Source organism: Pteronotus mesoamericanus, unplaced genomic scaffold (genome assembly GCF_021234165.1).
Source record: "Pteronotus mesoamericanus isolate MK-2021 breed Mesoamerican mustached bat unplaced genomic scaffold, CSHL_Meso_final contig_20, whole genome shotgun sequence".
Lineage (NCBI taxonomy): Eukaryota > Metazoa > Chordata > Mammalia > Chiroptera > Mormoopidae > Pteronotus > Pteronotus mesoamericanus.
This window is the reverse complement of record NW_026555085.1, coordinates 4,316,935-4,343,716: the sequence shown is the minus strand read 5'-3', so window position 1 is coordinate 4,343,716 and position 26,782 is coordinate 4,316,935. Positions and strand designations below refer to the sequence as shown.

Genomic DNA, 26,782 nt, shown 5'->3' with positions numbered 1-26,782 from the left:
TTGCTGATGAAATAGGACAAGTGCTGATTTGAGGGTTTTGCTTGCTCCCAGCCAGCCTCTTATCTGCGGTACTTTCTCTGAGTGTGTTGGAACCCTCCTTTGTCAGCCGGCCCAGGTGCTCCACACCACGCCGCCTATTCTCCAGGCTTATCGGCCGGCCCCCTTTTCTTCCAGGGCTCCTAAGAAAACATAATGTTTAAAAGGGTGAGACAAGGGACTGAATAAAGTGCTTTCTGGGGAAATATTTGTTCAAAAGCCTGTTGCCTGCATCTGTCTGGTTCTTTCCAGGAATACATAATTCAGACCAGGCCCAGAAATTAATCCAAGTGTCCGCTTGCCCTTCTGACCAGTGGCTGGCTGGGTCCTGGGAGGTGAGGGACGCTGGACATAAGGTTTGCCTTGGCGAGGGAGGAAAGAGACACGAGAGCATTTTCCATTGGCCAAGCATTGCCATGGAGTGGCCCGCTTACTGCAGAGCCATACCTTTGGCTCACTCAGGTGAAGTCTCAGGCCACATGAGAATCAGAACTCGGTCACTGACAGCTCTGTGGCCTTAGCAAGGCCTCAGGCTCTGAGCTTCCTTTTTTTCACTCATCTAGGGGGTTCTCGGCACTGTGGAGCTTGTTCTCAAGCTGGCTGTATGGAAGGGCTAAAGTGGCCCCTTTGTTTATGGAGCACCTGCCCTGTGCCAAGTGCCATGCCAGGCGTCCAAGGACACAGTGGTGAAACAGTGGTCCCTGTATTCATGGAGCTGATGTTTTAGGGGGAGGTGGATGACAAGTGAAATAAGTAACTGTAGAGCAGGTTAGAAAGTGATCATTGTTATGGGGGAAATCAAAGCAGGCTAGAGTGGAGATGGGTGCAGGGGAGGGGAGCAGGGTTGCTGTTAAATGGGGTGGTTGGGGAAGGCCTTCCTGAGAAGGTGACATCAGAGCAGCCTTGAAGGGAGGGAAGTAAGGGAGCAAGCCACATACGTATGTGGGTGGAAGAGCATTCAGGCACAAGGAATGGCCAGGTCAAAGGCCCTGCGGCAGAGTGTGCCTGGATGCTCACTGCACAGCGAGGAGACCGGTGTGGCTGGAGCCATGACAGCGAGGCCAGGACGGGAGTGGCTGGAGATGAGGTTAGAGGTAATGTGAGCGAAAACGCTCTGGTAAAATGCCGAGTGTTGCTGTTAATTTTGACAGCTCGCACTACACTGAGCCGAAAGGGGCATTTTATTAGCACTTGGCAGGGCTCCCAGAGAAAGGCTGGTATGGGAGTTTTGCTGGAAAAGGGGAGGCCTGTTCTCTTTTCTGTCTCCTGCCCACCTAAACACCCCAGTTCTTCTGGCTGCAGGATGATACGAACTCTTCCTAAGCTATTTCCCCATTATGATGTCTGGAGGAAAAAGAGGCCACTTGTGACTGTGGGGCCATGCCGTGGGGTGGGATGATGGTAATAGCCCTGGCAAGGGGCGCTGGCGTGGCCAGGGGGGCCCTGCTGACCATGGAGGTGCCTGCACGTTCTGGCTGTGCCCGTGGCCTTAGGGAGAGGAGTTAGTGGCCATGAGCCGCCTCTCCGGCAGTCTTGAGTGGAGTTGGTGATCCCGATAAAAAGCTTGGGTCCAAAAGGCTTGGTGAAAAAATGTCTAATGAAATCAAATGCATCCTGTCGGGGAGACAGAGGTTTGCATATGATCGTTTGTGTTGGAGACAGATGAGCCATGTCAGCCCTTGGTGTGACGGCCAGGAGAGGAAGTGGGGCTGGCTCTCCCTGCTGCCGCTGCCCTGAGGACCCTGCCCCACCGCAGATGCGGATGGCCTTTCTTGTCACTGAAGGCCAGTGCAGTCACCCTCAGATTCTGCATGTGTGCCTGTGCGTGCTCAGGTGTGTGGCTCACTTGTGTAAGGGGGAAACTGAGGTTTTTTACATGACAGTTAGTGGTGTGGGCTCTGGGCTAGTTCTTCTGGGTTCAGATCCTGGCTCAGCCACTCACTAGCTGTGTGACCTTTGGGCAAATTACTTCACCTCTCTTTACCTCAGTTTTGGGAGAATGGGGAGAATAAAAGGGCCTACTTTATATGGTTACTGTAAGATTGAAGGCGTTAAGGCATATGAACCACTTAGGACAGTTCTTGGCACATAGTGAGCACTCAAATGTGAGTGTTCATGGTGCTAATGGCGTGTGTGTGTGTCTGCCTGGGTGAATTTTAATTCAATTCAGCCCATACCGGCCTGTGATGAGTGTGAGCCTGACGCACCCAGGTGCGTGAGATGGGGAGAAAGGAGCCCTCCAGGCTCTCCTGGAGTGAGAGCACTATGCCACCGCGTCTGTCATCGTCAGTGAGGTGATGCTGCAGGAACAAACCACCCCCAAGTCTGTGGCTTAAAATACATGCACTATTTGCTATGGTACATGGCTCCTCGGCTGGCTGGGTGCTCTGCCCCATCTCCTCAGGGCCCGGGCTGGTTTGGAACATTGCTGGTCATGGTAGCAGAGGGAACATACACCCTGTAGGGGCCCACAGCTGCAATGAAATGCTCTGACCTCGAAGTGATTGTCTTTCCCGTTCCCAGCTCATTGCCCAGAACATGTCACATGGCCCCAGCCAACCACGGGGAGCAGGGACTTGAATTTTACCGTGTGCCAGGAAAGCAGAGAGCTGGGAAGGTCTATGACCTGCACCCACCATTAGTTCTGTGCATACTCATTCGTTACTGATTCTTTCACTGGAGTGTCAGCTCCCTCACGGCAGGGATTTGCCGTTGAGTGTGTACCCCAGTGCTGAAGATTACATCAGGCACCCAGTAGGTGCTCAGTAAACCATTATGGAGTGGGTGGATCCGGGAATGAATCAACAGAGCCGTGTGGGAGAGGAGGAAGGCTGGTGGCCATGGGAGCAGCTGAGGTGAAGGGACGTCATGGTCCGCACAGGCAAATTTTACTGTCTTTTAAGAACCTTTGTGCCTCAGAGACTCTCATGTGTACTTCCCAGTTACAATGGAAAAATGCTGCAGGCCACAGTGTGACAGCAAGGGGCCTGGGTGACAGGGCAGAGGAGGGCCAGGGTCCCTCAGTCCCCAGGCCTGGGGAGGGGCAGAGCCAGGAACGCTGAGTGCCCGGGGGTGGGAAGACAGGCAGGCTCAGCGGCCCGGCAGAAGGCTGACTCTGGGCTAAGCAGGGCCAGGCAGACAGTCAATGGCACTGGGGCACAGGTCTGCCAGCCCAGGGCCAGACCCCTAGGTGACCGGATGCTCAGCTGAGAGTTGGCGGCCAGTCTGTGTCCATAGAGCAGAGTAATCAGATCTGATTAATGAGGGCGTCCTGAAGCGAGTAGCCCAGGCCAACCTGACCTGAACTCCCAGAGGGTCTGTGGGGAGGTGGCCAGCGGCCCCCGAACGGCTCCGTGGGCACAGGGGAAGGCCCCCACCTGTGGCCCTGGAGGAGGCAGCGGGGTAGGAGGCTGACTGTCCTGTGGAGCCTCTCCTAGTCCTTCCAAAGGCCGCCCAGACCCCAGTCCAGTCCCCTGCCCAGCTTGTCCCCTCCACTACTTTCCAGCTTTGGAATTCCCTTCTCTGTTCTTTGGTAATTGTGGGGGGCTCCTTCATGAGGTATGGCGTGTCGGAGTCTTCTTTGGGACTGTCCTATGCGGGGTCACTCTTGCCTTCTGCTCTTGAACCTGTCTCAGCGGGTTTGGTCAGGGCTGACTCCCTCCTTGGCGTTGGGCAGTTGGACTCTCCCAACGGTTCCCCTGCAAGGCCTCAGGAGTCCCTGGTTGCCACAAACCTAGCACTTCAGCCTGGAGGCATTCCACTCTGAGACCCTCCTTTTTCAGTCCCCACCCCCAGGCTAGTTCTCTGAAAGTGGGTTATTTACATCCATGTTCTCGGTACCTGGGGGACAGGAGGGTGCGTGCCCAGTTCTCAGTGAGACATCCTCCCTCCGCCTGCTGCCCCCCCACCCCCGCCAGCTGACAACACCTCTTGCCCCTCTGGGCACTGTGTGTCACAGCAAAGGCCCCAGCATGGCTCAGGTGGGTGAGAGGTGTCGGGTAGGGGTGGTGCCCCTCAGCCCTGACCGTGCAGGCTGGGCCTTTGGAAGCTGGCCTTCTCGCTGGCCAGCTCTCCAACCCACACACTCCTGCCCACATAGCTTTCATGTGCCTAAAAGCCTGGCTGCCTTTTATCTGTGAAGGAAACAGGCAATGCTGAGAGTCCAGCACTCAAGCAGCCAGGATCGGAAAGGGCAGGAGCAGGCAGCCAGCTCCAGGGTCTGTGCAGCTCCATGCAGGGTCCCTGCTCCCTGGGTGAGGGACGCAGGCTGGCAGGTAGGATCTGGAGGTCTGAGAGGGCCCTGGCCTGGGCTGGGCTCGCAGCAGAGGTGGCCGCAGGATCCCAGCCTCACTCTTGCTGCCTGGCCTGGCTTGTGGGTAGAACAGAAGGAACAGAGTCAGCTGGGAGGGTGAGCAGGGCCTGAAGCCCAGGCTTGGGGGGTGACATACAGGGAGGCAGAGCAGCCCTGTGTGCCTTGTTTCTGATGTCTCCTGGCTCTGATACTCAGGGGGCATTTTCATCTTTCTGAGCCTCACTTTCCTCAATCTGCAAAATGGGCCCAAGGGCCAAAGCCCTTCCTCCCTCTCAATAATAATCTCGAGCATTTGCTGAGGGCCCCATCTTTTAAGCACTGCGTATACTCACGAATGCAGTCCTCTCTGTTGTTTCTATGACTACTTTAGCGGGGAGGGAACTGAGGCCGAGAGGCGTCTTGCTTCTCTAAAGGTTCACAGGATGGCAAAGCTGGGGTGCATAGCCCTGGGAAGGCTGGCTCCAGAGCGTGCTGGAAGCTAGTGTGCTGTGCCGGCATTAGGGAAGGGGAGGGGAGGGGAGGGGAGGTGGGAAGGGGAGGGGAGGGTAAAGAAGAGGAGGGGAGGGGGAGGGGGATGGGAGGGGGCGGGGAGGGGAGTTGCTTTTAAACACTAAAGCTCACAAGAGGGTTGGGTTTTTTTCTGTCAGGTGGCCCTGGGGTATCCATGGTGAAGGCCATCGACATCTAGCCGCTTGGCTTGGGGTGTCCCAGTCCTTGTGCAGGTCAGGGTAGGGGTTTCCCTCCTGATTGTTCTGGAAAGCCTTGAACAAAGCACTGGCCTTCAGGAGACTGTGCCCTAAGTGGGATCTGAGATGCTGGGCAGGCCAGCCACCTCCCAACCCCGCCCTTCTCTTCTGGATGGTATGGGACACAGACTGGCTGCTCTCTGGGCGTCTTCAGGGTTTGCTAGCCTGGGAGCCAGAGATCTAGAGCCTGAGCCGCGGGCATTGTGGGCACGGCCCCTGTCACCAAACCTGGGTGTGTGTGTGGCTGCCGGTTAGCACAGCAGCCTGAGAAGAGAGGCAGGCCCTCAACACATGTGCTTGTGTGGACACAATGCACATACACGCTTATACATACACATTGGCCTTGCGCTGGCTACTGCCTCTGCGTGAAAGGTCTAGACTCAAAAGTCAGCCTCTTGGAGGGGCTATCCCTGGCCCTTCTCTCTAACGGCGCCTTGTTCCTTCTCTTCTTTTTCCTCCTGGACACTCCTCGCCATCTGGCAGCTTCGTATCACCCTTCCATTGATGTCTCTGTCTAGCTTGGGAGCCCCACAAGGGAAGAGGTCATTGTTTATCCCTGGGACTCAGTGCTCCACCTGGCAGGCTGTCACACTCAGTGACTGTTGTTGGAAGGAGTAAATGAATGAGTGTGCCGTGTACCTGTGTGCTTAGGGCACACGCTCTAGCATGTGCTCGTGCGTGTATGTGTATGTGCATGCACACATACACAAATGCACTTGGCATTCATCTTCATTGTTGCTAAAGCCTGGAAGCAGCATTTGTCTTTCCATACGTGGCATTAACCTGCTTGTCACTCAAGAAACGAGAGAGAGACAGAGATATAGACCTGGACACCCTCCCCCTTCGGTCTCTCAGCCCTTCTGTAAATGAGGCTCTACTGGGACCAGCTGCAGGCACAATGTGTGTCACTCAGGGGTGTTCCACCTGCCCCCTCCCCGGGGTGTCCCCTGCAATGCAGTAGGTGTCACTAATTTTGGGACTGGGATGAACCTAGTTCCCTTCCTCTGTTCCCCACAAATCCCACGTGGCCTTGCCTAGCACAGTGGGTTGCCTTAGAAGGCCTGCTGAATTGACAAGTAGACCAAGCATCCTAACCCCTGGGAGGGTGTGCCTGGTACCCCTTGGAGCAGCCCGACTCCATGCTGTGGGAGGTCTGAGCAGACTCTCTCTGGAGGATGAGGGCAAAGGGAGGGCTGCCTGGAGGAGGGGACATTTGAGCTAGGGTTTGCCTCACAGGGAAGATTTGGATGCGAGGAGATGAGGTCATGGGCTCTGTGGCCAGGGAGGAAAGAGAAAAAGACAGACAGATGGACCTAGAGTAGGACACCTGTAGTTGACTAAGTGCTGCTGGAATCTGGGTTCTTGCTGACTCTTGCCCTCCAAGGATGTGACAGGAGATGCCATGTCCCCTGCACCTAGAACAGCGCCTGGCACATAGCAGGGGCTTAAAGTGTTGTGACGGTGGGGAGGCAGGAGAGGGAGGCAGGAGAGGGAGGAGCTGGTGATGGGGTGGGCGTGGCTGCCTCCCTCCCTCCTAGGCTGCTACTGTGAGAGGAGAGGAGCCTTCTCTGAGGAGAATGTGAATCCACATCCCCTTCTCTCACCCCTGTTTCTGGGTGATAGTGAGATAGTGGAGATAGTGAGTTGAGGGGACATCAGAGCCCCACTCAGGCCAGGTTGTCACAGTCACCCTGCCCATGGTGTCCCTGGGCAGTTCCTGGCTTCCTCTGACCTCACTCAAGGCTGGCGTGGGGTGGGGGGAGGAGAGCCTTGGAGGGGGAGGTGCCAGCATCCGAGGAGGAGGTGTGCCCACTAACTAAGCACAGCAATACCTATGTGACTACAGAGAGCGAGCTGAGAGCTGGAGGCAGGAGGTGGGGACACAGGGGAGAGTCCTAGTAAAAAAAAAAAAAAGTCAGGGGCAAGAGGAGAGGGCTGCCAAAAGGAGGGACGAGGGGATCAAAGCTCCCAGAAGAGTACCTGTAGCCTGCCGGGCTCTGCCCCCGAGTGCTTCTCATGCGTTCCACATGCCCTTCACAACCTCAAAGAAAGGGATCCTAAGGATTCCCATTTTACAGCTGAGGAAATGGAGGCCCAGAGAGGTAAAGTGACTTGCCCAAGGTTTCCCAGCTCAGGGGTGGCTGAGCTGTTTAGCTCCCAAGCCTCTGCTTGAAACCACCCCCCAGGAAACTTGAAAGGGCTGGAGCTAAGAGAGAGCTGGCAGAGGGAACACATAAAAGGGTGCTGGAGGTCCCCTGGGCCCTCCCTCAATCACCTCAGGGCTGCGCCCCTGTTCAAGAGTGTCAGGAACTGTTGGGGACAGAGCAGGGGCCAGGCGCTCCTGCAGGCCGACAGCACATCCTGTGGGAAGCCATACTTGGCCCTTCTACCCTTTTTGGGGGAACAGGGGTGAAAAGAGTGGACTGGTCTGTATCTGACACCGCCAGCAGGCCGGGCTCACGGTGGAGGGCTCTGTTTCCTGGCAGCTGGACAGCATCAGTCTGTCTGCTGCCCCCACCGAGGCTGAGTGCCTGGGTGGGAGTGGAGGCCGGCGGTAGTGTGGAAGGAGTGAGGGATGAGTGGGAAGCCGCCTCTCCGTCCTGTTCTGCCACCAGCCCTGACACCTCCCTGGGGCTCTTGCCCTCTGCCGTGCGATGCCCTTTTGATTCTGCGCTGTGTTGGGAGAAAACATTAGAAGGACGAGACAATCTTCTAATGAGGAGGAGAGTGGGTTCCTAGGGGTGCGATTAGCCTCAGGTGAGAGGTAAGCTACCAAAGAAAGACACAGAACCATGCCGTCTCCGCCTGTCGCGAAGGCTGCCCCGGGGGTCCGGCAGCCGTCTGCACCGCCTGCTCCGGCTCCAGCTCCAACCTCAGGGACTTCTGTTCAGAGGGGAATCAGTTGCAGGTGGCGTTAATTTTGTTCTGTTTTATTGACAAATTAAAAAATGCGGACATTTCAGACACATACAAAAGTACAACCAATGAGGCACTGAGCGTTCCTATGCGTACCGCTCAGCAGTCATCACTCTTGGACACGGTTATTTCTTCGTCTACACTCGCCCACCCAGTTCTTTTGAAGGACATCCCAGACCTCATCAAATCACTTTATCCCTAAATATTTCAGTGCATGTCTCTAAAACAGTGGGTCTCAGTGGGGTACAGTGTTGTCCCCAGGGGATATTTGACAATGTCTAGAGACATTTTTGGTTGTCACAGCTAGGCGGGTGTGTGCTGTGGCATCTAGTGGGTAGGGGCTGGGGATGCTGCTATACCTCCTACAATGCACAGGACAGCCCCCCTCCCCAACAAAGTATTTTCTCCCCAAAGTGCAGTATTAAGAGTGCTGAGGCTAAGGAGCCTGCTTTGAGACACAGGGACTCCCAAAACCATCCAAGCAACTGCAACTATAATTATCAGATCTCAAAAATAGTAATACTTTTCAAGATAACCATCAACTAGCCAATCAGATCCTCCCTTTTACATTTTGGGTGCCATTTCAGGCAGGAGAAGAGATGCACATGCTCACCAAGATTCAAACATGGTTTGTGTTCTAAACAGGAGCTGTATTTGTATGGTTCTACACACAAAAGATACAAAAGGTATAAGGTGGAAGGTCCCTCCCTAACCCTGCCCCACCCCCTGGTTCCCTCCGCAGAGTTTATAGCTGAGTGTACTCTGTCCCTCACACAATAAGCAGGTCTGCACCCTGCTTCTTCGCTGCTGTTGTGTTTACTCTGCCTTAGAGAGCAGTCCAGGGCAGTGCGTGGAAGGCTGCTGTGTTCTTTTTCGCAGCTGCAGAGTATTCCTCGTATGGCCAGAGCTTCTTTCAACAGGTTGTTTCCAAAGTGTGGTTGTTACAGAGGATGCTACAGTGAATGACATAGATCAGTGGCCCCCAACCTTTTTGGCACCAGGGACTGGTTTACTCACTCACTTGCTCGCCCGTCGCTCACCTCCTACTGTGTGGCCCGGTTTCTAAAAGGGCATGGACCGATACTGGTCTGCGGCCCAGGGGTTGGGGACTCCTGACGTAGAGCATACCGTTTTATAAAGATCACAGAACCAGAATGAGAGGGCTTGGTTGCTCAGAAGACTGGACCCCATCACCTGTTTCCCCGACCCCCATCCTCACCCAGAACCTCCCAGGACTTGGTCTTCTCCCAGTGAGGGGCCTGCTGGGGCCCGTCTCGGGGCACTACAGGGCTGGGCCGGGCCACGCCCTTATTGTAAGAGGCATCCTCAGTGGAAGGTGCACCCCGACTTTCCTTGGGGATAAGGCATAGGCACAGGCTAGGTGGGCAACTGCTTGTCCAGGGGGCATCCCCAATCTTCTTGCCCCTAGAATGTTTCCCCACCCTCAGTTGTCATGGGGACTGAAGGTCTGGTCACGAGTATTTTTTATTTTTATTTTTGTGGCCAGGATTGAATCTTAGTGATGCCTCAAGGAGGTAAGTTTTAGATTTGACACCAGCGCAGATTAGTGTGCCCACCCCTTCACCCTGGACAGCCGAGGGCGTGGCAGAGGGCGCAGAGGAAGGGCGCATGTGGGTGTGCGTGGAGGTGGGAGTGCAGAGCACGGGGCGCTGAGGTCCCCGGGGGGCCCGGCGCAGCAGGAGGCCTGTGAGGAGCACACTGGGGATGTGAGTGTGGGCTAGGGAGGAGGGAAGGTGCAGGAGGGTCCATGTGGCCCCTTCCACGTCCTTTGGGGATGGTTGATGTCAACCCCTGGAGGAAGGGGGGCTTGAGGGCTGTGCATCTCACCTTTTCCCATGGGTGGCAGGTGGGTGCTGTGGCCAGGAAAGTGCTTCATGTCTGGGGGCACAGGGGCGGGGGGCAGCAGGCCTGGAGTCTGCTGTTGAGAGGCTGTGGGCCTGGTGGGCCCCTCCCTCTCTGGGTCCTGGGTCCCAGGCTGTGAAGAGAGGGACTCCCCAGAGGCCCTGCCTACTCTGGCCTCCTGGGATGCCATCGTGGGAGGGTGGGGTTGGGGGAGCTGGAGCCTGGGCTCTGTCTCCTCTGAGCTTGGCAGGAGGAAGGAGCCTGAGCCCAGAGAGAGTTGCGGGGACAGGGGTCTGCTGGGTGGTGACCTACGGGCTACCTGGGGGACGAGGTGGACCAAATGACCCCCCAGGGCTCCCTCTTATTACCCACACCCCACCCCCTCCCCAGGCCAAACCATCTCACTCACCTGGGGATTTTCCCCGGCTGGGATCTTCCAGCTCTCTCAGGGGTGTCCAACCTGTAGCCCGCGGGCCGCATCGCAGCCCGGGATGGCTGTGAGTGCAGCCCAACACAAAACTGTAAATTTACTTAAAACATTATGAGATTTTTTTCTGTGATCACATGTCACAATATATTTAATGTGTGGCCCAAGACAACTTCTCTTCTTCCTGTGTGGCCCAGAGACGCCAAAAAGTTGGACATCCCTGACTCAAGAGGTTCTTGGGGTATGTGTATACATGTGTGTATGTGTGCATGTATGTGTGAGGTCCCCGATGACTTCGTGGTGTGCACATGTGTGTTGTTGGGCGCCACCAGCCACCGGACCCAGATGAGGCTAGCTGGGAGATTCGCTGGAGGACAGCATGGTGCTGACATGATAGTCACCTCTCAATCTGACGGCAGCCTCACTTCTGCTGGGAGTGGGGAAGGCCACGAGGTATAGGATCTGGGAGAGCTGACAGGAGGTGGGAGGCACTGGGACCCTGGGCTGGAGCCAGGGGTTGGGCCGGCTGAGCATCTGCCCAGCCTCTCTCTGGGCCTCAGTTTCCTCCATGTCACAGGGTCTCCCCAGGATTAGAGGAAGCAGTGCCCAGGGGAAGGGCTGGGGCGGTTCCAAGGCCCTGGGACAGGAGGAAGGTTGGTGCGTAGGGGTGTGGTGCTGGCTGGGCAGGGTGGGGTGCCAACCACCCCCATTAGTGGCCCCTCTCACCTCCAGATCCCCCAGATCAGCTACGCCTCCACAGCCCCTGACCTGAGCGACAACAGCCGCTACGACTTCTTCTCCCGCGTGGTGCCCTCGGACACGTACCAGGCGCAGGCCATGGTGGACATCGTCCGCGCCCTCAAGTGGAACTACGTGTCCACGCTGGCCTCGGAGGGCAGCTACGGCGAGAGCGGCGTGGAGGCCTTCATCCAGAAGTCCCGAGAGGATGGTGAGTCAGGTGCCCGTCTGCAGGTCCTGCTCGGGGACGGTGGGGGATGTCACGGCACCATGGCTAAGCACTGCCTGAGAGCCATCCTCTGGGTCCTGCTATGGGCTTTGCCTGCCCTGGGCCATGCCCCTTGTGGGCCTCCTCGGTCTCTCCTCTGAGCATTGGGGACTGGCCAGTGTCCTTGTCAGGCAGCTGGGGGACTCCTGGGGGTGAAGGCTGGAGGTGAAGGACTTTTGCAGGTGAGGCAGGCAATGAGGGACTGTCAGCATTTCTAGTGTGGGAGCTGGTAGAACAGCGCCTGTTCTCAGGCAGAGAGGAGGGGCCGGGGTGGGGATGGAGGTGGCCTTGTGTAAGGTGGCCTCAGAGGGTTTGGAAGGATCAGGAATTTGGAGTCCCTAAGACTGAGCAGACTGGTGGGGGCGAGGGGCAGGGGCTGAGGAGTCACATCTCACTTCTGGCTCGGGCTTCAGTGAAGCAGGTGCCCTGCGGGTGCGATTTGAGACTGTGGAAAAGTGATTTGCTGTCCTCCAGCTCCTCCCACTACCACAGGCCTCCTTTTCCTGGGTAAGCTCACTGCTTTCCCTGAACTGCTTCAGAGCTCCAGTGATAAGCTCTTGGTATCGGCAAGTGATAAAAGGCTAATAACAGGGTTTAACACTTTGGAGGGCTGAAACCCGGGCCTCTGAGTGGGTCTGTTCCAGTGGCCCAGCTGAGGGAGGTCTCCGTCCTCAGGGCCCTGGTGGTGAGCCCTGGGTGGGGGGCTCCACCTGGGTTGGGTGAGCCCTGCCCAGAGGGATGGTTGATTGAGGGCCATGGGGCTGAGAGATAGAATCTGTCTGGGTGGGGTGTGGGGGTGTGTGGGAGGCCCTTCCTCCTCCTGGCAGACCCACCTTCCTACAGAGAGGGTCCCCTCTGCCCCCGCACCCCCCGCCTCTCCTGAGGCCTTTTCTTTAAATAGCTCCTGTGGCACACTCGACCTTAGGGGATGGCGTCTGTATATTTATTGTATAACCATGGACTCTAATTGCTTTTTCCAAGGACCACAGTGTCCAGAGGCTGGTGCTGGTAATGCCCTGTGGGCATAATCCCGCTATAAATCTTGGATAAGCCCGTTTAATCGTGCAGCCAAAGCCGCTCGGGTGCCTGCGACCTGGCGGAGAGGGCGGCGGGCGGAAGCCGGGCAGCGGCTGACTGATGGCTGCGGCTCCGGGCCACCGCCTGCTCCAGCAGCTGGGCCCGCAGGGGAAGGAGGGCTTTGCCAGCCCCACTCCGATCTCCAGACAAATGGGGGGCAGCTCCCTGAGACCCTTGGTGACAGTGCCACACCCTGGCACGGTGCCGGAGCGACTTCCTCTGGCTGTGCCCACGTCCTTTCCTCCTTTGCTCCGACTCTGGGCTGTCCCATGCTCCCTGCTCGGCAGGTTCCTCTCCTCAATGGCTTGAATCTTTCCCCAAATAACCCCACTGCTTTTCTGTTTAAGGTTCAGCCTCTGCAGGATTTAGCAACAGAGGTGCCGGATGGGAGCAGGGACAGAAAGTTCAGCATCTTAGCATTCAGTCCCTGCTGTAAGGGACTTAGCAGCCACCCCCAGTACTTTATAGCCCTCCCTATGTGCCCAGAAGTGCTGAATACCTGTCTTACCCTTGTTTTCCTGGATATTCCTCTCTATCCTGTGAAGTGGATACCCCCATTTTATAGGGAGGACCTGAGGCATAGAGAGGCCAAACAATTACTGACGGCAGGTCACATAGCACATTATTGGTGGAGAAGGGATTTGAACCCATCTGGTTCCAGGACTAGGGGTCTTAACTGCTTTTGTATTCTTGTCACTCTAGCTTCTGCTTGCTTCCTACTGCATTAACCGAGACCCATGTGGACCAGCCTTATGTACCGCCCCCCCGCCCCTGCCACACACAGTATTAAGAGCACGGGAGGCATGAGATATGTGTGAGGTCTGGGTACTGCATTTTATCTGATGCTTATTTTTCACAAGCATCTAATCAGGCATTGGGTAGTTGGAAAGAAATTTAATGTCTACTCAAGATTTTTAAGGACTTACAGAAAAGTAAGAGAACTAGCCACGTTACCAGGGTCTCCAGCTCGAGGGCGCTCCTGCTCTGGCACTGGTGCCCCTCGTGGCCCCGCCGCCTGCTCTCCATCCCATTGCTAAGGGCCTGGCCTCCCACCTGGCCTCACTTCCCATGTCTCCAGATCCTCCTGCCGCCTGCCCTGCCTGCTAAATGAAGTTTGATTTGGGGGAACCATCTGTAGGTGAGTGAAAAATAAAAGAGAGAGAAAGCCACGGTTCAGCTGGCCAAATTGAGATCTGAATTGAATGGCCAGTAGAAAGAAGCCGCTGTACCTTGTAGCCTAATCCCTTCAAAAGATTAAAGATGTCTTTGGCCGTATGTTGTATTGATTTGCTCTCTGAAGTATAAGTCATCGGTGAGTTGCTCAGAGGAGCACCAGGGAGAGTGGGGAGGGTGCACTCACCAGGCTGAGGATGCCCATCAGAGCCGTGGCGAGAGCTTGGCCAGTGGGTCCTGGGCGCCTACTGTGTGCTGGGCTCCAGGACCTACAGGGAGCACAATCGTGTCCATTTTATAGGTGGGGAAACAGTGGCCAGAGAGGGTAGGTCGCTCTCCCAAGGCAGCACAGGCAGAACATGGAAGAACTGGGACTGGAACCCAGCTCTGGCTTCTGGGCGGGGAGCTCCTGGGTTGCACCCAGCACTGACTGAGACATTGGCATAGAGCTTAGAGAAAGCAGGGGCCTCTCCATGGGGTCACTGGGGGTATGGTTCTGGTCCTTTCCAGTAAGCAATTTCAGCACCATGGGCACATCCAGGTCTATTCTCCTCCCAGGGTGGGGACAAGATGGCCTTCCTGGGTGTGGCAAGAAGGGGCATGGGGGCCCAGGCCTGCTCCTTGGGAGATATCCTGTCCCTCGGACAGTGGGAAGTTCTAAGGCCCTATCTCCCTGTCACGTCCCTGCACCCCCTCATTGATATTCCAGAGATGCTGATGGGCCAGCCTGTTGCTGGTCTGACCCCAGCTCCAACTCCCAGGGCCGAGCCTCAGACTTGTATTTAGACGGCCCCTGTCAGTGCAGTGGCATCGCCACAAGCATGGACAGTGACTGGCAGGGCCGGCAGCCTGAGCCCCACGGCTGGGGTGCCCCCTTGTCCCGCCGTCTGTGTTACATCTCTGGACTCAGCTTCTCTGCTGTACATGGAGCGCTGGCCTCTTGGAGGCCCTGAGGGCTGGGGGAAGAGCTTGGCCAGCTAGAGAGAGCTGTGCCAGCACCTCTGGGTGCGCGTGTTTCTGGGAGACCAGGGGGAGAGGTGTGCCCTGCGGCACACCTAGGATCCAGAAGCCCTAAGGGTGGACACTTAGTGTGCCCGCGATCCTGTCTGCTGCTTCCCCCTCACCCTCCTGACCTTTGCTCCTGCCACTTCTCTGTCTCTCTGCTCTATTCCCCTAGCCTCCTCACTGCTCCTCTAACACTCCAGGCACAAGCCCCGCTCAGGGCCTTCGCACTGGCTGGTCCCTCTGTCTGGAAAGCTCTTTCCCTGTATATCCATGTGGCCTTCAACATCCTCAGTGCATTCAGGTGCTTGCCCTGCCCTCTCTTCAGGGAGGCCTCTCTGACCACTGTATCTCACATACCCCGTCCCCAGCCCATTGCTCTTCATCCCCTCTTCCCTGCTCTGTTTCTTTAAAATACTTGACAAGTACATTTTTATTTGTTTATGGTCCACCAGGGCAGAGAGTTTTGTTTTGTTTTTTTTTTGCCTGTCTTGGTCTCTGCTGCATCCCAAGCCTCTAGCACAGTCCCTGACTGGTACATAGTAGTTGCTCAGTAAGTGTCTGTGGAATGGATGATTGATCACAACATCCCGGCCCCAGCTACCTACTTGTTTAGCCCTCCTCCCATCCTGGGTCTTCGAGGTTGCTCTCCCTGCCTGCAGAAGGGCAGACGGAGGCGGGCAGAGCATCGGCATCTGGGGTGAGGGCAGGCTGCCCTGGGTCCTCAGCCTCCTTCCTCACTGAGATCGCTGCAGTCCGTGAGCCTCTAGTGACTCCTGGGGGCAGAAAGTCTTTCTAGGGGGCAGAGGCAGGGTGTGAGAACTCAGGGCTTATCTGCAGCTGTGTCAGGCTGGAATGTGAGGTTCAGCTTCCTCTCACTACACTGCCTGCCTCAGATGTGTCATCCTGAGGGTCTGCCTGCCCCAGAGGTCAGGAAGTGGGAGAGGCTCAGCCTTCCAGACCCGCTTGAGTCTCCCAGCTTATCTGGGCTCCACGGATTTATGTCACGCCTGTGGGGTGCCCAGCTCTGTGTGAGGAGAGGAGCCAGGCTGTGGGTCCTGTGGGCTCCTGGTGGGTGGGGGAGGAGCAGCATCCTGCCCTGAAAGTAGTACGTGCTGAGCAAGTGAATGTAGGGAGGGAACAGTGCATCTGTTGAAGTGAAGAGAGATACTCCAGGATGCAGGGGACCCCTGCCCAGCCAGAGGGCAGTCCAGCAGGGCTTGGGGGTGGGGCACTTGGACAAGTACAGAGGAAGGAAAGGGGCTGCCAGGTGGGCAACAGCATGAGCAAGAGTCTGGAGGTAGGAGTGAACAAGGCAGATGGGGCCCCAGTGAGTGGCCTGGCCTGGTCCTAGTGGCCATGGGGCAGGGACCAATGTGAAATGGAGCTGAGCAGAGCTTCTTTTAGGCCAACCCCTTGTTTTTTTTAAAGTTCTCTTTTGTAAAAGAAGGTTTTATTTATTTTTAGAGAGAGGGGAAGGGAGAGAAAAATAGAGGGAGAGAAATATCAATGTGTTTGACAGGTCCCCTTCTGGGGACTTGGCCAGCAACCCAGACATGTGCCCTGACTGGGAATTGATCCAATGACCCTTTGGTTCGCAGGCTGGCACTCAATCCACTGGGCCACACCAGCCAGGGCTAAAAGTTCCTTTCCAAAAAAAAAAAAAAAAAATTCTCTCCCAAGGATGTGTTTATGGTTCTAGAGAGAGGAAGGGGGAGAGAGTGAGACACAGAGACAGAAAGAGAAACATCAATGTGAGAAACATAGGTTGCTTCCCTTATACAACCTGAGTCGGGATCAAACCCGCAACCTAGGTATGTGCCCAGACCAGGAATTGAATCCGCAACCTTTTGGTGCACGGGATGACACTCCAACCAACTGAGCCGCCTGACCGGGGCCCAACCCTGTACTTTAAAATTTTTTGGCACTTGGGGTTGCGCCAGCTTGCCCAAGAGATTACATGAACACACATCATCTCCACCTGCTGTGTCCAACCTGCTCAGGGGCCAGAGATCCTCCCTGCCAGTTAAGGCTCAGTGCCAAGACCCCTCCTCACTGCAGGCTTCCCTGATCTATGCCCTGCAAAGAGCTGCTCACTTAGGTGGGGGATGATCTTTTCCAGGGCTTGCCGCCTGGGAAGCTCAGTGCCTGTGAACTCTCCCTCTGTCTCTTACACTTGACTTTGAGCTCCTCGAGGCTGGGGAGGGGCAGGACCTCACAGCTCTGTGCACCTCACCCTCCCTTATAGCAGGGCCTTGGGAGATGTTCGTAGAATGAACAAATAAGCAAACAGATGACCCAGCCTGTGCCCTTGGGCATGTCACTGCCCTCTGGGGCTTCCTTTTCTCCTTTGTGATGGAGGTGGGTGTGCCAGCCCATCTCCAAGGTCCAGCTCTGCCATCTGCCGCTGTGTCCTGACAGTGCAAGGCCCCTGACTCCAGGTGTTCTTCTTGTAAGCAAAGGCTCATCAGGGCTTGTACCCACGGTTCTCGCTTATTCTGAAAACACCCCAGACATTCACTGAAAACTACTTAGTTAGGGTGCTTCTCTCAGAGGAGTGCTGGAAAATGAACTGTCCCTCAAGGCAGAAGGAGTCTTGTCAGATGGTGGTACTTCATGGCATGGCCTTTGGTTCAGGGCTGATTGGGACCAGCGGCATGAGGACAGAGCCTGGAGCATGCAGCCTTTTGCTCCTAATCAGATGAAATAGGGGTGACATCAGCTGAGGGGATGAGGAGCTAGAAGCAGGGAGGGGTCCTGACACAGGTTTGGTGGTTAGGAGAGTGGGATAGCTTGCAGCATCTTTTCAGGGAGAGACCTCTGGACTGTCCCTCCAGTTGCCTCCTGGACGCACAGCCCAGGGACACGACAGCCGGGCCCAGCACGCCCTGCCCACTGACCATGTATTCTCCAAGGGTGAGGGAGGGAAGAGGACCCACCCAGAAGCCAGTCCCCACCATTCTAGCTTATCAGCCATGCCACTCTGGACCTGAGAGCCATCGCATCTTTGGCTCCCCTGTGCCACCTGTCACTCTACCATGGGTGGAACTCAAGTGGACCTGGCACGGGCACCTCCTGCCGAGCCGTGAGGCCCATTGCGTGCTCGCCAAGTCTCCTGGCCAGCACTAGGAGACAGGTGAGGTGCCAGCATTAATGTGACTGCTCAGTGATTGTCAGGTCAATCTGTGTCCTGCTGTAAAGATGAACCCTGTGCCCGCCTGGCCCACCTCGGGGATCTCGCCTGTCTGCTCTGATTTCTTTGCCACTCTGGCGTGTGGCAGGGCACTGACACCTCTCAATGCTGTGAGTCCCCTGGGCTGGGGCCATCAGGTCACTTTTCCAGCTCTCTTCGGCTCTGATCTGCCCACCGCGGCCCATCGTGTTGGGAACACGCTCCCATCTGAATTCGCCGCAGCTTGATGGGAGTGACGGGAGGAAGATGTTGGACGCCAAGCCCTTGTTGCTCTGGATTTTCATCCTTTTCCTCTTGGACAGGAAGCAACCATTTCTTTCACTGGCCTCTTTTGTGGCACATGTTTGAAGATTTCTTTGGGCTTAAAAAAAACTTCCCTTTGCCAGTTGCAGCCCCTTTGTGGCTTCGGCCTTCTGAATCCTGTCCTTTTCTGGTGGCACAGTCGAGCTGTTAAGAAACGGTTAAGGGCTGGCTCTGCCACTGTGAGCTGTGCCTCTGGAGCAGGCACATAAGCTCTCTGGACTACAGTGTTCATCTGGTAAAGTGGGGGATGTTACTAGCACCTCCCTTACGGGTTGTTGTGGGCACTAAATGAGTTGATACATGTAAAGCGCTTAGTACAGCCTGGGCCTCGCACTGAGCACTAAGCTGCCAAAGGTATGGACTTCATCGTTATTGACCAGAGTGGAGGGGGCGAGGGCCCTGGGCTGGGGGGCCCACCCCAGCTCTAGTACTGGCTCTGTCTCTGGGTGGCTCTGTGACTCTGGGCTGGTCACTTGCTCTCTCTCAGCCTCAGTTTCATCACCAATGTGAAGGTGATGTCAGGGGACCTCTGAGGTACACCATGATGTGGGTCTTCACATCCTTCACCTTCTTCTCTTGGCTTTTCTATCTGCCACATGGAGGTCCGGGTACCACAGGGTTGACCTTTGGTTTCTGGTATGTCTATTGTTCTTGGGCCCAGGCCTGAGCCCACAGAATAGCCATGTCCACAGCAACCTGTTTCCTTAGCCCTTTCAGCTTCTTTGGTTTCCTGACAAAGAAATCTCTCAACCTGGTTTGGACACCATTTTCTTCGAGTTTATATTTTTGCCCTTGTTTCTTCCTCCACCCTTTACCTGAGCCTCTTTATTGGAAGCACATTAGGATTCTGTCCTCCCAAGTTCTTGTGGCAGGGGAATCCCTTCCCATTTCTTCCCCTTTGTTAGAGGGCAAGTGGTAGGAGCCCTTGACCTTTCCCTGCCCACCTCTCCTGCTCCCCAGGAACCCCTCTTCATCTTTTGCTGATTATTAGACATGACCCTGTTTTTCTACCTGAGGTGGGGTCCCCCGCACCCCAAGTGCCCCACTCTGAGCTCCTTGGGAGATGTAGCTAAAGCAAATCCAATCCCTCTTATTGTCTGCAGCTCTGGAAGGGCCCTGAAAACTCACCATTTTCTTCCCTCTCCACCCAAGGCTTCCTGCTCCTGGCCAATATGTGGCTGCTGACTGTCCTGGGTGGAGTCCCTGTCTCAGCTACATCTCATACTCCTTTGTGGCCTCAGGCAATTCACTTCCCTTGCCTTAACCTCCACTTCTTGATCGACAAGCCCAGGAAGGAGCTGTGTGCGGTCTTCAGTGGGCTCATGCATGTGGACCCACTCGGGACGCCCACTGCCTTCTTCTCTGGTTACTCCATGTCTGTGCTTCCCGTCCTCTCCCAGAGCCTTTGAGCCCCACAGGCTCTGCCTCCTGCGCCGGCCCCTCAGCCAGCCCGGCCTGTGAAGAGTCCTAAATCACCTTCTGTGTTAATGTTCATACTTCTGGGGAACGTCCCATTAGCTGTCCTCACAGAAGCTGCCAGGCCCTGGCCCCACCGTGGCTCCTGCACAGCTACCCTGAGAATTGTCCCCATTTTAGAGGGGGAGTGACCATGATGGCCTGGGCTGCCTGAGGGCTTGTCCAAGACCCTCCCAACTTGCCGGTGGCAGAGCCAGGGTTTGCACTCAGGTCTGTGCCACTCCCAAACCACCTGGCTTCTCCAGGGAAGCGCTGCTGTCAGTGAAATGGATGGACATGGGAGCACCCGCGCCCCACAGGGGGCCAGGGAGGGAAGAGGCCGAGCAGCTCGTGTGATAGGAAGGATGTGAGTGTGTGTGATGGGTCGGACCAGCGTGGCGTGGCCTTGTATGAGCCTGTGAGGGGTCTCGTCTAAAAGTGGGCATAAAGGCCTGGGAGGTGGGGGAGGCCTGGTGGCTGCTCCTTTAGTGCTGGCTCCTCTCATGCTCCTGGGGTTTCAGGGACTCAGAGGACAGAGTCCAGGCCTCCAAACTACACAGTCTGCTCCCTGGGGCTGTGCTGGTGAGGAAGGGCACGAGGGCATTCTTTTCTTCTGCTCTTCAGCCCTTCCATCTCTCACTTCGGCACAGTAATTCATTCATTTGATGAATAAGTATTTATCGAGCTCCTACTGTGTGCTGGGCACTGAATCATGACACTGAGGATACAGCTTACAGTAAACAAATAAAGACATTGCTATATAATATAATTCCGCATAGGAGCTGATGGGCATTGCCATGAAGAAGAACAATGCAACAGAAGTGGACAGAAGGGGGCAGGTGGTCAGGAAAGTCCTTTCTGCAGAGGTGACAGCATGTGGGTGTGAGCCGTGTCGAGATCTGGAGGGAGAGAGCCCCAGGCAGAGGGACCAGCAAGGGCATGGCCCCGAGGCGGGGGCCTGCCTGGCATCTGGGGAATAGCTAAGAGGCAGGAGCAGAATGTGTGAGGGGAGAGAGGTGGGAGAAGAAGAGTTGATCCCGTGGGGCCTCTGGGCCACTCTGAAGACTCTGATTTTTGTTCTGAGCAAGCGGAGGGCTGTGAGCAGAAGAGGGATGTGGATGGACTTGGGTTTAGTAGGATCCTGCTGACTGTTGTGTGGGGAATAGATTGTGGGGCTGAGGCCAGTTGGGGGGCTCCTACTGTCCTCCAGGCAAGAGGTGATGATGACTTGGGCAGAGAAAGTGGGGTGGTGAAGAGGGACAGGTCTGGGGTGTGCTTTGAAGTTTGAGTCCCCTGGCCTTGCTCTCCTGTGTGGAGCAAAGGGCAGGGGCATCGCTTAAGCACATGGCTTCAGCACCACGGATAGCGGCACACCCCCAAGGGGAAGCTCTGGTCAGCTCAGGCCCTCAACAAATGGTGATTTCTCCAATTCTCAGCCAGTCTGTGCATGCGGAGTGGGAAGCCTCATCTGTAAAGTGCAGCTCCCTTTGCCTCTATTTTGTTACCAGTATTTTTTTAAGCCAAATATGTTTATTTCTGGGCACTCCTGTAGTCTTTTTGGGGATGAGGCAGGTCTGAATATGGTTTTACACCTGAAATGAGAGATTGGGAAGCAGTTGTCTCCAAAAATCCCTGCATCTGACTCAACTGTTGTGAGGTGGGGCAGGGTGGTGATGGGGGGGGAGTGGGATCTTCCTGGGGGGGGCGGTGGGAGGAGAGCCTTGAAGAGTGGGTGCTCTCCTCCCATTGCCAGGGGCGCGGGAGGGTAATCTGGGTAAGGGAGCTACAGGACCGAATTTGGTTCTTCATGTCACCTCCTGAGAGCGAGGCGGGGACGGCTTTCCCGAGAGGGCAGCAGGCCCACGCAAGGGGTGAGCAGCCTGTGGCAGGGTGCTGTCCCTAAGCCTGTCATGGACATACTGTGTGTCTTTGCACAAGACACTATTTCTCTTTGGTTTGCAGTTTCTCCATCTTTAAATGAGATAAATATAGTGCCTACTTTGTTTGTTGTTGTAAGAATGACAAAAACAGGTGAATTAGCCATCAGAAAGGTCAAGAAAGTGGGGTGAGGGGCTGCCTCTGAGGCCTCAGACCCCAAGGATGAGCACTTGGCCTCTCCCTGCCTCGGGTCCCCCCCTCCCATGGTGACTGTCCTCCACTTTCTCCCCATATTGTATGGTGCATTATATCCTTACCCTGTTTTGCTGTAGACAGAATGATCATATGGATATTCTATGCAAATCCTCATTTTTAATGAACCAGGCGGAAAGCTAACGGCCATTTTGCAGACATCTTGGGCCATAGGGAAGCCTTGGGATGGGAGAGGAAAGAGGACAAAGTGACAAGCAAGAGGAAAGAAGAGGAAGCGGGGAGAATGAAAATGGATGAGGACAGAGAGGAGGCTGCAGAGGGGTGGAGAAGAAGGGAAGCCCTGGCCCCACGTCCCACCTCCCAGAGGCTGCCTGCCTGCCTCATTGTACAGACAGGGAAGGGAGGGGAGGTAACTTTCCAGTCACCCCAGAAGGTGGGAGGGAGAGAAAGGTAGAGGAGAAGGAGAAGATAGTCTGGACAAAAGGAAGGTGAAGGCAGCCAGGACTAGGCTCTGGCTTGTGGGGCTTGGTTTTCTTATCTGTACACTGGATGTAGTACCTAAGGGTGGGCTGATTGGGAGGAGCTAATGAGAGAACATGTGAAGAATTAATTCAACTGAGGGGTGCTGCATGAACACGAGGGACCATGGAATAATGGGGGAGCATGGTATGTGTGTGTGCGTGTGTGTGCGCATGTGTGCATGTACATGTAGAGAGAGAGGCAGGGAGAGAAGACAGGATGGGGCAAGGGAATGAGTAGGGTAAGACAGGAAGAGGAGGGTGGAGGGACAGGAGCTGGAGGTGGGGTATGGAGGCCGTATGGACAGTAGGTCAGCTCTTAATTAGCCATTCATGCACTCATTCATTTATACATTTATTCTTTCATTCTTTAGCATCTGTCGTGTACTTCATAGGTGGATGTCTGTGCCATGAGGGCAGGATTCCTGTCTTTCCTAGTCATGGCTATACCCACAGTATCTAGGACAGCACCTGGCACAGGGAGGTGATTAGTAAATTGTTGCTAAATCAGTGACTGCTCTGGGCCTGGCATTGGGCCTGGCAGTGGCCATCTCCCTGAGTTCAGAGGCTGATGGACACGCGGCATCTAGTTCAATAATTTCCATGCATTGTGCTAAGTGCAGTGATTGAGACATTGGGATTGTTATGGGCACCTGTGACAAAGGAGCCTGGGTCACCCACAAAGACCCTGGAGGAGGGGGCCTGGGCTGAATCCTCAGGAACAGACAGAAGCTGACTTGGAGTTTGGGAAGGGCAATTGGGCAGAAAGGCAGAGGGAACAGCCTGCGCAAAGGTCTGGAGATAGGAACGCGTGGTGTGTGCTCCAGGTGCTGTTGGAAGTGGGGAACGACGGGACATGAGGCTGCAGGGCCTCAGGATTGGGCTGAGGTGCTTGGACTTTGCCCGGAGGGAGGTGAGAGCCACTGAAAGTTCAAGGGAGAGGAGTGATGGGGTGGGGTTAGAGGTTTGGAGGAGAGCGGTGGGAGCGGGGTGGCCAGGCTGGGCCGGCAGGCTGGGGTTTGAGCGCAGATGTAGGCTCGGGTGTGGTAAGACAGAGTGGGCAGTAGTGGGTGTGTACAGTGGGTGGGGTCCTGAGGGGTCAGGCTGGAGAGGGGTTGGCAGCGTGAGTGTGAGTGGCAGGTGCTGGACTGCCTTGGGCGGATTAGGCTCCTCTCTGGGCCCTGGTTTAGATCAGGAAGTAGCTCTCAATTCTGGGAGCATTTACATGGCAGCATAAATGTCATTGTGACATGGGTCCCTACTGATATTTAGTGCCAGCTTCCCAGGATGTCCCTTGTACTGCAACATGGGACAGCTCCATACTAGGAAAAGTTGTCCCCACCAAGTGCCTGTTGAGAAAAACTAGCAGTTGGTGGCACCCCTCCCCCAGCGCTGGGGTACAGGAGGAGGGTCAGCTCAGCCCCCCTCCCCAGCTCCCCAGCTCCTGGGTGCTCTCCTGAGCCTCCTTAGGGCTGCTCCAGGGATTCAGGTCTAGAGTTCCCTTTTCCCCTCTCCCTGTTCCCTGTCGCTCCGCTCCCTTATCTGGCCAAGCAGAGCCCAGGCTGGCGGGGGCCCCAGGCGTTTCCCCAGCAGTATTGGAAGAGCCTGGGGCAGGTTTTTTCTGCGGTGAGTTGAGCACCTCTCCCGCCTCGGGCCCACATCTGGGACTCAATCCCTGACCTTTGTCCATCAGCGTTACTCCCTGTGCTTCAGGAAGCCAGCCTCTCATGGCACGCTGGGTCAGCTGGTGTCCGCTGCTGTCCTCACTGCCGGAGGCCTCCATCCTCAGCACCATCCTCCACCAGGGCCAATTTCTGGGGCACACTCACACCCACTGTCTCAGTCTTCTCTCCCACGCGTAGTCAGCTGCCCCATTTTCTGGCTGAGGAAGCTGAGGCCTGGTGGGGCGAGGGGTGACTCTGGATACATGCAGTACCAGGACTGGACCCAGGCTCCCATTCTCTACGTGTCCTGCCGTTCTGCCATTGAAAAGGTCAGCTTGGAGGAGCCAGCTCTTTGCCACTCCTCCCCCTGCCCCAGCCCAAAGAGCGGGGGCTGGGGGGCAGGTGGCGAGGGCTGGTGTGGGAGAGAGACTGGGAGGACTTCATTACGTCATGCCTGCTTGTGGCAGGTGGGGGGCGGGGCGCTGAGGCCCCTGCCAGCAAGAGACATGTTTGGGGAGCCTGGGTAATTACATCGCAACATTTCATTTTGCTTGTCACTTTCCACTTCCTGGGGCTGTGGGCTCCTAGATATTTCATTTTGGCCTGCAGCTGCCTGCTGCCTGTTCCTCTCAGGCCAAACCGCAGGCCTGCTGCTGGCCCTTAATCCTGGCCCCTCCTGGCCTGGCTGGGCCTTGGTTCCTGCTGTGGGTGGAGCTGGCACACAGAGGTCATCTTATCCAGGCCCCTGCCCCACACTGGGCTCTCTGCCACCAGCGCAGTGCTAGTCCTCTTCCCAAGGGGTATGGGGTGAAGAGGCCAGGCGGACAACCTTGCTGGAAATTAGACTCAGTTCGACCACCATAGACTTTGTGCCTGGCACTCTGCTGGAACCGGGGGAGTTAGAAATGAGAAAGATAATCTCCCGGAAAGGGGCTTATGGGCTGGGAAAATGACAATACTATTATAGCAATAGCAAACACATATCAACTACTTATGTGCCACGCAGTATTCTAAGCACCTTGCATGTATTAACTCACTTATTCTTATTTTATTATAAGGAGACGAGGCCTGGAGAGTTTAAGTAACTTGTCCAAAGTCACACAGCCCAGAAGTGGCAGAGCTAGGACCTGAACCCAGGCGGCCTGGCTCCAGTCCTCATGCCATGAAGCATGAGAATGACAGAACTGACCGCAGCACAGGCAGAGGCTGTAAGTGCCGGCAGAGAAGGGGTGATGAGCGCCTGAGTGGGCAGCAATGAGCTCCGGCCGGGGGACGGATCCAGAAAGTTTCAGGAGATGGAGGAGGAGAAATTGGGCCCCTAGGCTGGGTGCAGTTGGGCAAGTAAAGAATCAGGAGAGTCTGGGACAGGCACCAACAGCAGCTCAAGGGTGGGAGAGTCCCAGCTGAGGAGGAGAGGGTGGACCTGCTGTGGTAGCTTGCGGAGCTGTGAGGATGAGGAAGGGGCAAGAAGCTGCTACGTGACCTCACCCCCCAGCTGTGCCCCTGGACCTGGGGGCAGATGGGGAAGGGGGTTGGGGGGTCTTGTTCTGTAAGTGGCTCCTTGGCAGAGGACTCTGAATGAATTCTCAGGAGTCCTGGGTCAGACTTCCCCTTCTCTGAACCAAATCTGGGAAATGGGTAGTTTCTCCCCATTCTCACCACTGGGAGTGGGGGAAAGTGGGGCCTGGGTGGCTGGGCCAGGGCAGGGGTCTCCCAGGAGGGCCTTGGGGTTGGGGCAGGCCAGGAACCAGCCATCTCTCTGTGTCCCCGTCCCCTCCTGCCATCACCTGCCTCCAAACACCTTGGTTTTCTTTTCTATTTTTTCCTCCTTTCTCACTTCAAAGGTGTTTTGCCTAAATGGGTTTGTGTTAAGGTATTAGGTCGATCGCTCAGCAAATTTCCCTCCGCTCAGGGCAAGCACCATGAATAATGCAGCTCTGAACAAGACTGCTGCTGCCCAGGGCCTCCTGGGGAGGGGAGACAGCAGCCTCAGCTCAGAGGCACTGAGTCCCGTAGCTGCTCTGACTGGTCCCCCAAAAGCCCACATCCTCCCCCTCCCCAGAATATCCCCCTAGGGCAGGGCCTGTCCACAGGTGATCCCATTAACCCTCACAACAACCCTGCCTGTCTGGGAGGTGGGGATAATGCATCTCATTTTATAGATGCAGAAGTGGAGGCTCAGGATGAACTGGCTTTTATCATCAAGCAAGTAGGTGATTGAGATGGGACATGGGCCCTGCCTGTGCCCAGACTCAGCCTCCTGTGTCACACCAGACCCGCCTTCTGATACCCCTATGTCCCCTGCACCCCCAGATCCAGCCCATCTCTCTGCAGGGGCAGGGTTGGGCATGAGCGGAGGGTCTGGCAGGCCTAGGGAGAGGGTTGCAGAGGAAAGACGGGACCCACCCCCATTGGTGCTTCCCAGCTAGGCCACCTGTGCACCAGTAGCAAAGGGGAGGTATTAAGGGTGCCAAGTTGTGGCTCTGGGGAGGTCTGGGCACATGACTTGTGTGCCAGTATGCAGTTTTGTGGCTGTGTGACTATGTGTAGGGTGTGACTGGAAGGCTTGGTGTGGTGAGTGCGGGTATATGGAGCTATGTGGCTTCTGCATGAGCTTGTGGGATTGTGGGAGGTATAGCTGTGTGTCAGTGCCCGTGTGTGTGGCCATGTGCATGTCCCTGTGGCCGTGAGGCTGTATGGGGCTGTCTCTGGGTTTATGCTTGTGATGTAGAGTAAGGCTGGGTGTCTCTCTGTGACGGTCTGTGATTGTGAGATTGTATGAAGTTGAGGTGGTGTGTGGTATGTGATTTTGATTTGTGTGTGTGTGTGTGTGTGTGTGTGTGTGTGTGTGTGTGTGTGTGTTGTAGGGGACTGAGATGTGTGTCCTGCCGTAAACAATCCCTGGACTTCCAAGCTATGGCCCTGGGTTCTGCCCAGAACCCTGTCCCTGGACACAGGTCCTGTTTAGCCCGGTGCCTCTGGTCCCCAGAACATATGGAC

At 55.8% G+C, this 26,782-nt stretch overlaps 1 protein-coding gene across 4 annotated transcripts in view; it reads left to right on the top strand.

Annotated features, from left to right (window-relative positions):
• The window catches only part of GRM4 (glutamate metabotropic receptor 4), a 116,252-nt gene that overhangs the window by 42,272 nt on the left and 47,198 nt on the right, over positions 1-26,782 (top strand). For 2 of the 4 annotated variants that reach the window (XM_054569230.1, XM_054569233.1), the window contains exon 3: positions 11,033-11,249. The exons of the other annotated variants lie outside the window; for them this stretch is intronic. In XM_054569230.1, the coding sequence (XP_054425205.1) occupies positions 11,033-11,249 (217 nt within the window). The remainder of the gene's footprint in view (positions 1-11,032; positions 11,250-26,782) is intronic. 4 annotated transcript variants of the gene reach the window in all.